This window comes from Orbicella franksi, chromosome 1, assembly GCF_964199315.1.
Source record: "Orbicella franksi chromosome 1, jaOrbFran1.1, whole genome shotgun sequence".
Taxonomy (NCBI): domain Eukaryota; kingdom Metazoa; phylum Cnidaria; class Anthozoa; order Scleractinia; family Merulinidae; genus Orbicella; species Orbicella franksi.
Genome location: NC_138145.1, coordinates 23,311,353 through 23,325,427, shown reverse-complemented (window position 1 = coordinate 23,325,427; position 14,075 = coordinate 23,311,353). Strand labels below are relative to the sequence as shown.

The following is a 14,075-nucleotide window of genomic DNA, read 5'->3' as shown; positions in this document are numbered from 1 at the left end:
CATTGAGTAACTGAGAACAAGAAACTTTAAACGGCTACAATAGTTTTAACAACTTAATAAGATACAAGCTAGTAACTAAATACATACGTAAGAATCGTAATTCTTTACGATTTTATAACAACATATCATTTGTATCTGTGGCTATGTTACGATGTAACAATGTAATGTAACAATGCTAAATAGCGTTAATTAACTGTAAGACGGTAAACAGGCCATTTCTATCATTATATTTTATTTGACTAGTACTGCTGTTAAATGTCTCCGTTCGTTTTCTTCCATGACTTAACTGAACAACAGAGAAAAAAATCTTCATAGTCGCGTATCTCTGCTTTCCCTAGCTGAATTAGTCTTTATATTACATAAGAGAGTGTGATACATTTGTTTGACTCTCGATGTAAACACAAATGCCAGCGCTACGTACAGTCCTTGAAGAGTGGCGAATATGATAAACGGGTATTCAAAAAAATCAGAAACCAGAACCTGTAAAAATCCGAATATCCAAGTAAAGCCCATCAAGATGAAGATCTTTAAAAACACCACGGCAGTTTTACGTTTCACCGCTTCATGTGTTGCTCTTTGCGCCTGCTTGTTCGTTTTCCAGATAGCTCTTACAGTTAAAGAAAAACATACCGCGTTGAAAGAAATAGAAAAAGCAACTGGTAAAACAAAGAAAAACAAATTTGCAGATGAGTTGTTTATCCAACAGCCCTTAATACCGCCATAGTGAAAAGCAACCGCGTTGGTCTGGTCAAGAGCAACACACGTGACAACAAATACAAAAGCGGGAAGCCAGCCAATCATTGCCCTTTCCAATAACTTACAACGCTTTTTCTTCCTGCTTGGTTTCCTGTGTTGGATGCGGGTTTTGGAAAATATCTTCCAAGTTTCAAAGGAGATGACTGACATCCACGTGAAAGAAACTAGGAAAAAGTAGTGCAACAAAATGGCGATAATTATACATGCAAATTTGGCCTCAACATAACCTGTTGCAAGAAAAACCAAATCTACCAGTAATTGTGACAAAGAGAGATTCATGAGATTAATACCGGGTACAGTACGAAGTTCCTTAAATAATGAATAAGTCAACAAGACTAAAACAAAGCTTATAATGGACAGAGAAAGTCCACCATAGGTAAGGACCACCAAGACAGTGTTACTATCTGTTTTCCTTGGGGGACCAACGCTCATTGATGATTTGTTATGAGAAGAAAACTGTGTGCACACCCAAATGGTATCATTGATCCAGAGAAAACTTTCCTGTTCCAAGAGTTCTCGGGAAACGTTTCGATAGAGTGAGCCATTTGTTAAGAAAACGTACTCGTCTTCAGTTAATCGAATTAAAACCCCAGAACAATTTAACCGCGGCTGTTTGCAGACTGTAAGAACACCGACAGGAACTAGTGATCCGTTTTTCCATTCCGTTTCGTTCGTGTAATAGTCGACCTCTTGATATATTTCTCCTGTATTGTTGATTTTTACTGCGTTTCTTTGAAAGTGGTATTCATCTGCGTTGAAAGTTTCAATTTTAGCACAGTGAAAAAGTTTCACAGTGACCTTAAAGAAAGTAAAGTTTGCATAGTTTAGAGTAATGGAAAGAGAATTCATGGTCGTTTGGAGAGATTGAGTAGAGAAGTTCTTCTGTATCGTGGGGTTCATATTGATGTTGAATACGACAGTCGACACAGGACCAAACGGATTTCCAATAGAGATATTGGAAATTAATGTTTTGTTTATGTTTAACTCATTCGCTAGGGCTTCTTGAAAGTTCACCTCAGTTATCAGAGGAAACCAAGATGACGGGATCCCGGAACGCATCCAAACACTGACAATAAACATTTTTTGACGGGCAGCAGTTGCATCAGATGGTTTGATGCCAGGACGGCACGCTTCAAGATAAAAATCATAAACGTAGCCTTGCTCAAGACAAGTAACTTTAAGTCCACGTACTTCCGACGTTTCACTCCCGCGGTGGTCTTCTTTCGAAAAGTCAAGATTTAAAACAAGAGAAAAGGGTTTTGCGAGGTTCCCATCGGTACTGGAAGGATAAGGTCCTGGTCCACAGGTAAAGTTTTTCACGAAACTGCAAAGGGCACAGTATGGATTGAAAAATGTTTTCAGTACAAAACCAGCAGTTTGGTACACAAGCCTCAGAGATCCGTTAAGACATTTTTGCTGCACTTTTGAAGGAAGAGAAATGTCGCTGCAGTAATGATTAGGCTCCACACTGTGACAATATCTGCGGGTCGCACCTTCCGGAGGTTTCCAGAAAGGACGATCGCAGAAAGTGGAAAGAAAGCTCAATATTTCTTTTCTTTTGTACTCTTTTGGCACTGGAACATCGCAGTCGAGTTGAAAATTATAAAACTTCAGCTCGGTTAGATTGAAACCATGACATTGAGCACAGTAACGATTTTTATACGTTTTTCCTGTTCGGTCGATAACAGGCACGTTGTCCTTAAAATTATCGAACGAAGGAAGTAAATCTTTACTGCAGTTTTCCTTAATATCAACTTGAGTCACATTTCTAGGACACGAGGAAATCATCCACACACCAGCGACTTTGGTGAAAGAGTTATAACTAGAGACACATTCCCACAGGCCACTGCCATCCGGGTTCGCCGTACCTTGTGGTGATATCCCGGATGAGGAACAAAATTGGTCAAAGTCCGCGCAGCAGTCTCTGAAAAACTCACAGCTTCTGTCACAGAAACACTGAAGCCGTTGTTCTGTTCCTCCCAGTTTTCTTTCTTGCGTGCACCGCCCTCTGCAGGAAAGCCAGTAACTTTGACAGTGCAAGGTGATGTTTACATCTTTGTTAGTCCACAAAGTTAGCATCGTTGGTGCAGAAGATTGTAGGGGAACACTTGATGTTATGTTATCGGTACCGTTCACGTTGTTATCGGTACTGTTCACATTGTTATCGTCACCGTTCACGTTGCTATCGGTACTGTTAACTTTGTTATCGGTACCGTTCACGTTGATATCGGTACCGTTCACGTTGTTATCGGTACCGTTCACGTTGTTATCAGTACTGTTCACATTGTTATCGGTACTGTTTACATTGTCATCAGTACGGTTCATGTTGTTATCGGTACCGCTCACGTTGTTATCGGTACCATTAACGCTGTTCAGGTGATCTCGATTCTGATCATTCAGTGAAGCTGGGTTGATATCTCGGCGCATCCTTTTGATGTTGCTCCCTACAATTAGCATTTAAGTCGTTAGCAGGATTAATTGTTTTATACTATTGACCTGGGAGACCAGGGTCTATGTTAAAAGCAGGACATGACACAAATACACGCATACGAAATATACCCAGGAAATGTATTATCTTTTTGTGGTTTGTACTTTTACCCATTTAAACGATATTTTGCTAGATTTAACATTGCATGATATATTTACAAAAGCTATCTGAATTTGCCGACAAAGTGCGTTTCTGACAGTTCATTTGCCTCGCTTATAAGCCTTAGAAGCCTTATTCACCATTTGAAAAAGCATACCCATTTGATTCCTTGATGCAAGCCGCGCATTCAGTAACATATACGTATAATGTACCCATAAAACAGCTCATATTCGCTAAAGTCTGATTCACACTAGCGACATAACGACATAACGACATCGTCACGAACGACATAAAGAGGAGTATGTCGACGTAAAAAGGACGTTATGTTTGTAGTGTGAACCTGTAGACATAATGACATATCAGCAACATAAGAGGATGAACGTGACGACATAAAGATAAAACTGATCTTTTCCTTATGTCGTTATGTCGCTAGTGTGAACCAGGCTTAACAGTTGATAAAAATGCAAGCACTTTCATGAAGCAAAAATCTTGGGAAAAAAAGTTCATTGCCGCATGTGTTTTTCAATGCTAAGCTATTGTTAGACTTTAATCTTGATATAACGATAGAAATTAGCATATATTAATAGAGACTTCCTTCTCTTTGTCATTTCTTATCAATACGGTGTTAATTTTTTTTCTTTCTTTTTTTTTTTCAAGCAAATAGATTTATGTTTCAAGCAGAATTTTTTCATAGTTTAATAGCCGTCATTGTCGTGGCCTTCAATTGTACGTGGAAAAAAGACCAGTAAGTGAAAAGAAGGTGAAATTCATGATTACTGCTAAGAATCAACGGGAAGAAATATCTCAGAAGTCTACCTACCAGCTGAAAAACGAACATCCTTGTGCAAAAGGGAAACACTGACTCGCGGTATGTTATCCTTGTTAAACCCGGCCACATCAGTTTCTTCAGCGTTTTCCAAGTTTGGCGGTAGACATGCGGGAGAAAGAGGGTGTCGCCCGAGCCGTTTAAAACCATATCCTCGCACGGCTAAATATCTACTTTGTTTAACTTCTTCGTTTTGCTTCGGTCTAGAAGAAAAGTAGACAAGAACTGTACAACATCCTAACACCAAGTAGAAGAAAACAAACTGAGAGGATCTCTTCTTAGTCCACATGCCCTGTTCGACTGTCAGTTCAGTTTTCAGTTTTATTATTGCACACTGTTTACAGTGTCAATGCATCCCGCAGAACCCTGTATGGCCTCCGGTAAGAAGGAGGCGGAATAATTTACACACTTAATCTCATACTAAAAGACAGCTTGTAATTTATGTTTCATTAAAATAATATTAAAATTCTAGAATTCATGATCAAACTATCATGAAAAGGCTTATCACGGTTTTTTTATGTTGTTGTATTACACCAAGCCATGTTATAGAGGGCATGACTGATACACAATTGAAATCTTGGAAGAAGAGAACCTCATATAACACATTGCAAGGAATTAGAGACGCGCTTGTTGAATCGATGAGAAATTTTGTGAAAAAGCCTTTTTTAATTGCCTACATTTTACCAACAGCTGAATGTTAAGGTATCAGCCAGGGTTCAAAGTGCGAATTTTCGAAATTTGTGTTTTCGAGACGTTCAGATAAAGCTTTTCAAGAGCTTTCTTTTAAAGAAAATTCCACAAAAAATATTATTTCAGTGCAAAGTTATTGGACGTTGAAGTTTACGACACGTTAATTGTTTCAATTACCCGCTGACAAGTCCTGTCATTGTAGAGTAACTAAGCCGAACAATGGCATATACACACGACAATGGGTTTGAACTTTCATTACTATGAATAGTCAGTAAAAGAAATCGTTAGAAAAAGCAAGAAAAAAATTAATTCAAAGTCAGTTTGGGCACGTATTAGACTACAATGTCTAAAAGTTAGTCTATTAATCCCGTAAAGGACCGGATAACCTGAAGAGTTTTAAAGATAAAACTGTGTAAAAAAACAAAACGCAAACAAACTGACGGAAATGAAAATTTGCAATCAACACTCACAACATAGCGCAGCTAAATTGCTTAAATTAACATTTATATTTTTGAAAGCATTTATGACATCCTTTTTCTGTACTCTCAGCGTATGGTATCCGGAAAAAGGAAAACAATAAAGAATTGCGTAATAATTACGTGTAGCTAACTTATTTTTATTTCATTAAAATAATGGAAGAAACACATGCAAGAAAGCTTCGTTAAAAGCTCATCATTAATAAAGCATATTACATGATGCTTAAAACTAAAGCTCCGTCCACACTACGCCGGAGACATTTGAAAACGGAGGATTATTTCTGCGGTTAGACCTTCCGTCACGAAATACGTCACGAAAACGGAGCATTTCGAACACGCTTTTCGGAAAACGGCGGCTTTGCGCTTTTGTGTGGACAGAAAACATTTTGAAAACGAAGCTTTTAGAAAACGATGACGTCACGACAATCATGATATTTCCCTGCCCGAGTTTTCCTCAAACAAAAATCCAAAATGACCGGTGATTGTTGCGTTTTCAAATTTCTCCGGCGTATAGTGAGGACGGGATTTGATGAAGAAACCACCAGAGTTGAGTCACTTAAATTAGCTGGATATATTGCAGTCATGTTTGTGTGTTTATTGTTGATTCACTAGAGATTTTAAACAGATTTTCAGGCTGAAACCCCCGTTTACAAATTTCTCCGGTGTAGTGTGGACGCGGACTAACTCTTCATATGTGTTATAATGACATGTATGTGCCATGAAAACGACTTAGCACTTTTACTGCAAGATGATAACCCATCGCTAAAAAGGGTGAGACAAAATTAACCCTAGGGCAATTCCGCCATGAGATCAAATGCATCACGCTTTTTCTTTCGCGGGTATTCAATTAAGGTTACAGTATACCTTCAGATCGGCAATTTTCTTCAAATTTGGATTTTTGGTTCAAAGTAATGGTCGAAGGGTAATCTCTAATTTCTGAAAACAAAATTGAAAAAAACTCAATATTGGCGGAGAAATGGAGGTTTTACGTTACGGCCGGAAGTAAAAGTTCCCTCTTGATTGACAGCCCTATAACTTGTACGCAATCAAACAAGACTACTTTCGCGGGAATATATGGATACCACGAATTGGCTGGCTACTCAGATCCAAGCATTTTTCGTATTAGATGTAATTCTATTAAGTTATAAGTAAACATGGGCCACGGAAAACATTGTTTACCAGTTCGAAAAAGCGAAGAACGAATGAAAACACATCAATGAGTGAAGAAGCGAAAGTTGGCCTCGCGGATGAAGCTATAGCTATCGTATCAAGCGGGCAAAAAGATCGAGTCAAGAGTAGAGAAAAATTCTGTAAAAATTTGGGAACTCGACAGCGATAACAGCGATGTTTACATTGACTCTTTTGTTGAGTCCGATACTGATGAATCGCCCAACTCATTGAGATCCATTGGAATATTATCCATGCACATTTGCCCCGCCGCGCTTTCTTTTGTTCAGTTTGTTCTCGTCGCCTAGCCACTCTAGCGTTCGTATCCTTTTTCGTCTTCCCCATTTTGCCAGACCAGCTTCAAGAGAGACCCAGCTACAGAAAAATTATCTCTCCGTCTTGAGCGCATTGCGAAACACAAGGGTTTTTTCGAGATTCACGCGTAAATTTCACCGCGAGTTAATGGAAGTAAATTTTCCAAGCGCTGATTGGCTCAGTGATCTGAGAACCCAGTTGAAGGCGTTTGTGGGCGGAGTTTGTTTGCGAAGCAAGAGATTTTTCTTAGCGCTGTTTTCTCGAATAAATTTTTTCGCTTGAAGCAGACACTTTAAAGAGTTACAACTCAAAGGAGATTTGTTTGATTGCCCTCAAATTTGGACAGTAGCTAGATTAACATATAAAAAACAAAAACGTGTCTGCGAATTGTTTATTTCGAAATATTTTTTCTCCGAGAGCGATTTTTGTACGATCACTTCACATTTTTTAAATCCTATTTTGAAAATGTTCTGTATCTTTTTACTGCAATTGAATGTGGAAAAACGCAGACACGCTTTTTTAGCGCTTTTTGTCCTGAAACCGAGGAAAAAAATAAATTGGCGAAAAACAAAATTCGCTTTGACTTGTAGCTTCCAAAAGGCGATTAGGACGCTCGCATTTAGTGGCCGTGAAAAAATCGACACTTCAGTTTATTTCAAAATTTTTAGTATGGTTTGATAGCCAGCTCTATAAACTTTAATTTGATATAGGGGTTTAGGTATCTACAGCTTAAACCGGACGCGCTACATCGCTTGGACGTGAGACACCCCTGAAGGTATACGGTAACCTTAATATTTACATCTGGGATTTTTAGTGAATCACTTTCGGGGTTATAAACTGAAAATGCCGAAACGGTCCGGAATTTCCAGGTGGTTTAAGATCTTTTACTGCCTTTGGTAGATGGACATTAATTACAATACACGATGGAACTGATTATCACAATCAAAAATATAATCTGATGACGAATCACCGCTCCTTAGTGGGTCACGCCCGGCAAAGAAAAGAATCGTGTTGTGTTTTTGATTGTAATTATCAGTTCCATCGTGTATTTGCACTAGACAGTGAAAGATTTCGTTTCGTTTTCCGTGAACCCGGAAAGTTTTTTTTTTTAAATAAAAAATCAAGACGTGTTCTTGTTCATCAAAAGTATGTCAACTAGATAACAAACGTGATGCGGAAGTTGCCTTTAGGTTCGTTTTGTTTCGCTTTGTAGGTAACGATTGGTTTATTATCTACGTTTAGTAGCTGCAAGAGAAAATGAGTAGGTAGCTTGGTAGCGGTTAGTATCATCTGGGTAAGTTAGAAAAACTGTGGTCAGGCCTACTTTTTGCTTATCAATATCATGGTTAGGAAGATAATTTATTTTCCCTGCTCGTCCCGGTCGTCATTTTGAAAAGCCCGCTTTTTGTTTCTGCGAGAGACTGGGATTAAAAGGAATGGCCACTAAGCCACTAAGTGGGAGTGGTATTTTAAACATGGCGGACGCGACGATACGACCGCGGCCAATTTTGAAAACCTGTGTTTCGGACAGCAGCAGTGTGTTGGAGGTGTGGGAAATTGGCGAACGTTTCCTGAGAATACCGTAGAAGATGATACTCTTTTTTTGCATTCAGCTCATTTCCCTGTGAATTGAGACTATGTGAAAAAGTCGTCTTGTTTTAAGATGGCAAATAAGCGAAATTCCTCCGAGAATTCTGTGTCTGACAGTGATAAGGCGCAGGTTTCTGCACAACGTGTTTAACCGCTTAGGCGATTGCTGGCTTGTGGTTATCATTTGTGACAGGTGAGAAAATACTATATTTCATGTTTTTAAACTTAAAAATATTACATTACGATACACGATAGACCAATGTAAGGAGAGCCTGTATACTCAATTAAATGTAGTTAACGGAGTTTTGTAGTCCGTGGCCAGTGGCCCTTTTCATGGATAACTTTTCTCATTTGCAAATATTTTATTATGCATTACTGATTAATGTGCGGTTTCAATAAATATCCATACCCACAGTTCCTTGAAACGTTAATGAAAATTCAAGGGAGATCACGTTGGCGTCAAATTAAAGCAAGACCCAAAGTTTTCAAAGAAGATTATAAAAGTAAACTAGAATAAATCTTTTCACGGTTTATGACACTATCTTCTTGGATGGGGAAGGGGGTTGGGGGTGCAAACACGACTGTATGAGGAAAGTTAACTTTCTAAAGATTTTGTGAGTTAAAAGGAAAAGATACCCAGCAGAAGTTTCTTGTGATCATTTTTAAAGAACATAGATTTGCTGTGAGGCAAGGAATTGTACTCATAATTGTTCATGCAAATGCCTCTAAATTTTTCCATGAATCTTACAGACAACCTAATGGAAAAATGAAAAACTTAATTGTGGCTGTTCTAGCAAGGCTATTTCCCTTGAATTTGATTAGTAATATTTTTTACCTGGTATCTTTAATTTTCAATTTCTAAATTTTTCAGAACTTTGAGTGAGCTGTTAGACATTAGATTCTCCATATTGCCCATACATTTTTTTGTTATTTCTGCTGTGTTTGACCCCCCAACAAGATGGTACTTTACTTTTAATTCTTGGTATAATTTAATCATAGCAAAATTAATTAATGGAACCCAATAACAGCTCCTGTAGTCCACAATCTCAGTCGAGAAAAAGAACAAATCACATTGAAATTGAATAATAAAATTATTATTAGAAGCCTATGCAAGTATTCATGATCAGCAAAAAAAAAAATATCATAATTACCGTTCATACCAGAGTGACTTTGCTTGTTGCAAACCCTTCCAGCAGGAGGAGACTTTGGGGACAAGTTAGGAAACAAAACTTTCCAACTTTTCACATATGTATACTATTTTGGTATTTTTATGAGATTTGATTTGGTAGAGATATAGGGACTGAGTATATTGTAACCACTGCATTTCAATCAGTCCCCAGAACAAAAAAATTTGTAAACTTCTTTTGTGTGGGAGTCCCCGTGTTAACTAAGAAAGAATATAATGATTAATAACAATGTGTTGTCTTTCTGAATAAGGTAGGAAAGAACAAGAAATGCCACCAAAAAGCACAGAAGACAGTTCTGTTATGTGATCAAGATTTTTGATGGCTTCCCAGAAATCCTTGAAATCATGGCTCTATATTTCATAATCACACCATCTTACAATTCAATCTGCTGATGTAATACTAGTTCCAGCTGAAATTATTAAATCATTCGCAATTTACCTCACATACGTGTTGGATTATTTTCATTAGTAACAACATTCCAAAAAATATCTTAGGCTTGGGTAAATCTATATAAATCTATATGTTAAATATGGTTTAAAGTAACTTGGGTCATATCTCCAAAATTATGCTTAAACCCAGCAGCGGATCTTGGAAATGCTATTACACTTATTCAGTGGTTTAATAACTCACATATCACAGGTATGCTCCGTATAACATGTTTTGACCATAATCTGTGCTGTTCACCACTTGATGTCGACAGGTTTCCTTGGAGAATTTTGTACTTTCTGCCTGAAGTTGCCTTCCTGTCAAAATAAATTGTATTTAAATGAGGACATTTTCACGGTTAACCTTTGTCATTTGCATAATTTACATCAGAACCCAACATGCACATGTAATTCTGTACGTTCTGGTCAATGCTGAATTTTGTCATTGTGATGTATGAAAAAAAACTAGCTGAGACAAAGGCTATTCATGTAAATTTGTTGATGATGCTGTGTTGAACAAGATGTGACATTCAGTAATACAATACATAAGTGTCCAGGCACTCTGCATTTATTAGGGGCTTTAAGACAATAGCTTGAACGTTTTGTCTCAAGAATCATGTTGATTCTAGTCTTATCTAATAATTTTATATGTACCTCTCCATTATTCCATTCATTTACATGTTTACTCTGATTGTGCAAAGTGTCACTGCAGAGTTTTTGCTCAAATTTCAGACCATAAAATGTATATGAATATTTTTTGCCACCAGATACTGGAAATTATTAACTAAAACTTTAGGATTATATTGTATAATTAGGTTAGAATAAAAATGTGATTTATTCAGTTTTTGCTCATGACCAAGCAATCAAAACAATTTTCTTAACTGCCTAATAAGATAAGATAAAAACTTGAGTGTATTAATTGAATGTATGTTGAATGTATGTGAGCTGTACAGAGAGGCAAGCTAATTGGGGACGCTATCCTAGACTAAAAAAGAAACCAAAAACAAACACTAATTACATACAACTGTAATGAGACTTCCATGCAAAACAAGTATAACTCATAACAATTTTATCATCTATACTAGGGGTTGAAGCAAAATACATTTTACAAATATTGCAAGAAAGGAATACATAATTATCTAGGTGGTAATTATTTGCTATTGAGGGATGATGATAGATACTCTTTGTAGACCATGTTGTTGATTGATGATTTTATTTTTCAGCAATATTTATTTTATTCTAATCATTTTTAAATTGGAATGATTCCTTATAGTTCTTGATATGGCAGCTCTATGCGAAAACCAGAGAACTCAGAACACTTGCAATTACAAATAAAATAAACAGTTTTGGCTCTCAGTGGCTGGGATTTCAACAACCACAACGTCTTTATCTACACATGAAAATATGCAAGAAAAAAAAAAAAGGACTAGAAAGCTGGTCACCATATAATGCTTGATCGTTTCTCCATTGTAAAAATTTTATGTTGTATCCTTTGGCTCTTGAGTTTAGGATTAAGGAGGTTTTAAGCGCTTCACGTTTCTGCTGGAAAGTGATTTATCCCATCACACCAACTATCTTGTTATCCATTCGTCGTTCTTTGAACAACCCGGACCTGAACGTCAAATTAACTTGACATATTGTTTTTTCCTATCTAATGTTTACCTCTTTCATAGGCTTCTGAAACGTTTTGTTATCTAAAGCAAATAAATGGAAAATTATTGTAAATTACCTTTCGGGGATTAATTTGTGATTTTTAGGGATTTTTGCTTTCTAATTTACTTAGCATAGTTTTCATATAAGAAAACTGTGTTAAATCAGTAGACTCCTAGTTAATAAAGAGCGCTGAATTGAAGGTAATTTTCAAATGCGGGATATATTAATGTTGAAGGGCATAAAACTTCAAAAGTCGTTAAAAAGAATCTGGAAAAGAGAACATTCAAGTCCTGTGGACTCCGGAGAACAACGCGTTTGTCAGTGTTCATTAATCACTGGTGCACGAGAGAGAGAAATTTGCAATTTGCTCGCTGATTCATTACGAGTTCATTCAATTATACCCTGTTTCCTACCACAAACCAGACATTACTTCTGGACTTTCTGTGATATACCTTATGATATTATTTACCTTTATATCACCTTCGGTCATCGTTGTACTTTACAGAGCTGAAAGTTGCCTTAGAAAAATGGCTATTGTGCAGGGCATTAAGGCTTTTAAACTTAACTGTACTATTTCCTTCGTTGTTGCTGCGTGATGAAACTACACCGCTATTGGGAAACAATGCGATGGGCTTTTGTTCACTTGTATTGTTCACTTCGTCACGGCTTGTTGCTGCGGAGCGAGCGTAGCGAGCAAGCAGCCACATAATCAGGATTTAAGAAGAATATATAGAAGGGGGTACGAATTCTCGAATTCATCACTTTTTACCAGAATGCATTGCATTTAACCAGACTGCACTGCACAACTTTTTACCAGAGTGCATTGCGCCACGAACAACACAAGGATGCAACACCCTCGAGCCGCTGTCTTTTTTCCGCGTGGATTCCAGTGAGAAAGATTAGTGGTATTGTTTTCCTCTGATTTACCTGTAAAACGCTTTGAAGGAGATCGTGCTTGACTTTCACAACTCTTGCTTTTGTTCTTAATGCAGTATGGACGATGAATTGTGACATCTTAATTTTAAACTTAGTACGCTGGACAAAACTGTTGTGGATCAACGTTTTACCACAAAAAATTAAAACAAAAAAAGCGATGTAAATAATTTTTTTGATTGTCTTAAACCTTATTCAATTCCACACACGGGAATTTTCATAAAGATCACGCGACGAAGACTGGCGTTACAGTGTATCTAAATTGGCGGAGTGAATCACAAAAGTACAGAAAATTGCGCGAATAGCCGTGGTTTACATCAACATCGCAGAGTTAGACTAGTTTTGTTGTGCGAAGAACATCGTTACATGTTTGTGGATATTTTTTTCATGAATGCGGCGACGAAATGGCAAGAGGAAGGAGCGATGATCCATCTAAACAGCGGTCATGATCCTGTGAAATATCAGCGGTTTACAGAATCGAAGATTCATGTTGTAGTGCTACCACTGAAGGGCCACAAGGCAAACCAAACAAAATTTCAAGCTGTTATGCAAGAAAATGCGAGAAAATGGCAAGCTCCTGGCGGATGATCCCAGAAAGAGGTCCGGAAACTTTCCTATAAGTACAAATAGCAGTGTCTGAAGTTCTTGACCGATAACGCTTTAACACAGCAGTATTTTGTGCAATTGTGGCTTCTAGGAAGCGTGAGCTAGAGGCAGCCATCTTTAAAACAGGTGGACGACCGACCTAGTGGCAACAACATTTTAAAGAATTCAAAGAATATCAGATCGTATTTCAGTGGCCAAGTAAGTTGTAGGTCTTTCTCATGCTTTCTTGTCCAAATCTTGACAAATAAATCCACCAGCTCTTAAAGAGTTTCTTCGCAAAACAACACTCCACATGTGACTCTTTTTTTCTCTGAAATCGCGCGATTTAGCATACTTTTGTGACTCAGCTACCAAATTCGGACAAGGTGTAACGAAAGCCTTTCTTGCGTGATTCACATTAAATTAAGTTTCGATGTGTGGTATTTAGTAAAGTTTAAGAAAATCACAAAATTAGTCGTGTCACTGTTTTGTTGTAAAACGTCGATCCAGAAGAGTTTTGTCCAGCGTACTAGTGTAGTCTCGCCTCCTTGGTCGAATTCTTAAATGAAGAGAAATCGTCGTTATTAAAGCTTGTAGAATAATCAAAACAAACGAAAACCGTAGAACACGCTAATTTCATATATGCTGCGATCTATTCCTTTTCATCCCAACGTGAATTCAAGCTAAAGCTTTAGCATTTTCACGCATCGCGACGGACGCGTCCTCGACACAGTCAGTCAACATTCTAGAGACATTTAGTGCGTACCAGTACAGAATTTATAAGTTAGATTTCTGCTACTACAATTTCCGCATCTTTCGATTTTCGCGCTCTGGTAAAGGGGAGGTTGATGTGTATCGTTTTATGTCCAAACATATTTCAGATCA

At 37.5% G+C, this 14,075-nt stretch overlaps 1 protein-coding gene across 1 annotated transcript; it reads right to left on the bottom strand.

Moving 5' to 3' along the window:
• Positions 1 to 309: 309 nt before the first annotated feature.
• Positions 310 to 3,277, bottom strand: LOC145488705 (uncharacterized). Its single transcript, XM_081467658.1, has one exon. It carries the CDS (start codon positions 3,211 to 3,213, stop codon positions 310 to 312), a length of 2,904 nt encoding a protein of 967 aa, XP_081323784.1. The 5' UTR covers positions 3,214 to 3,277.
• Positions 3,278 to 14,075: the final 10,798 nt, after the last annotated feature.

Bases quoted from the DNA above. Each gene is read 5' to 3' on its own strand.
- LOC145488705 (XM_081467658.1), bottom strand. From the start codon at position 3,213: ATGCTAATTGTAGGGAGCAACATCAAAAGGATGCGCCGAGATATCAAC.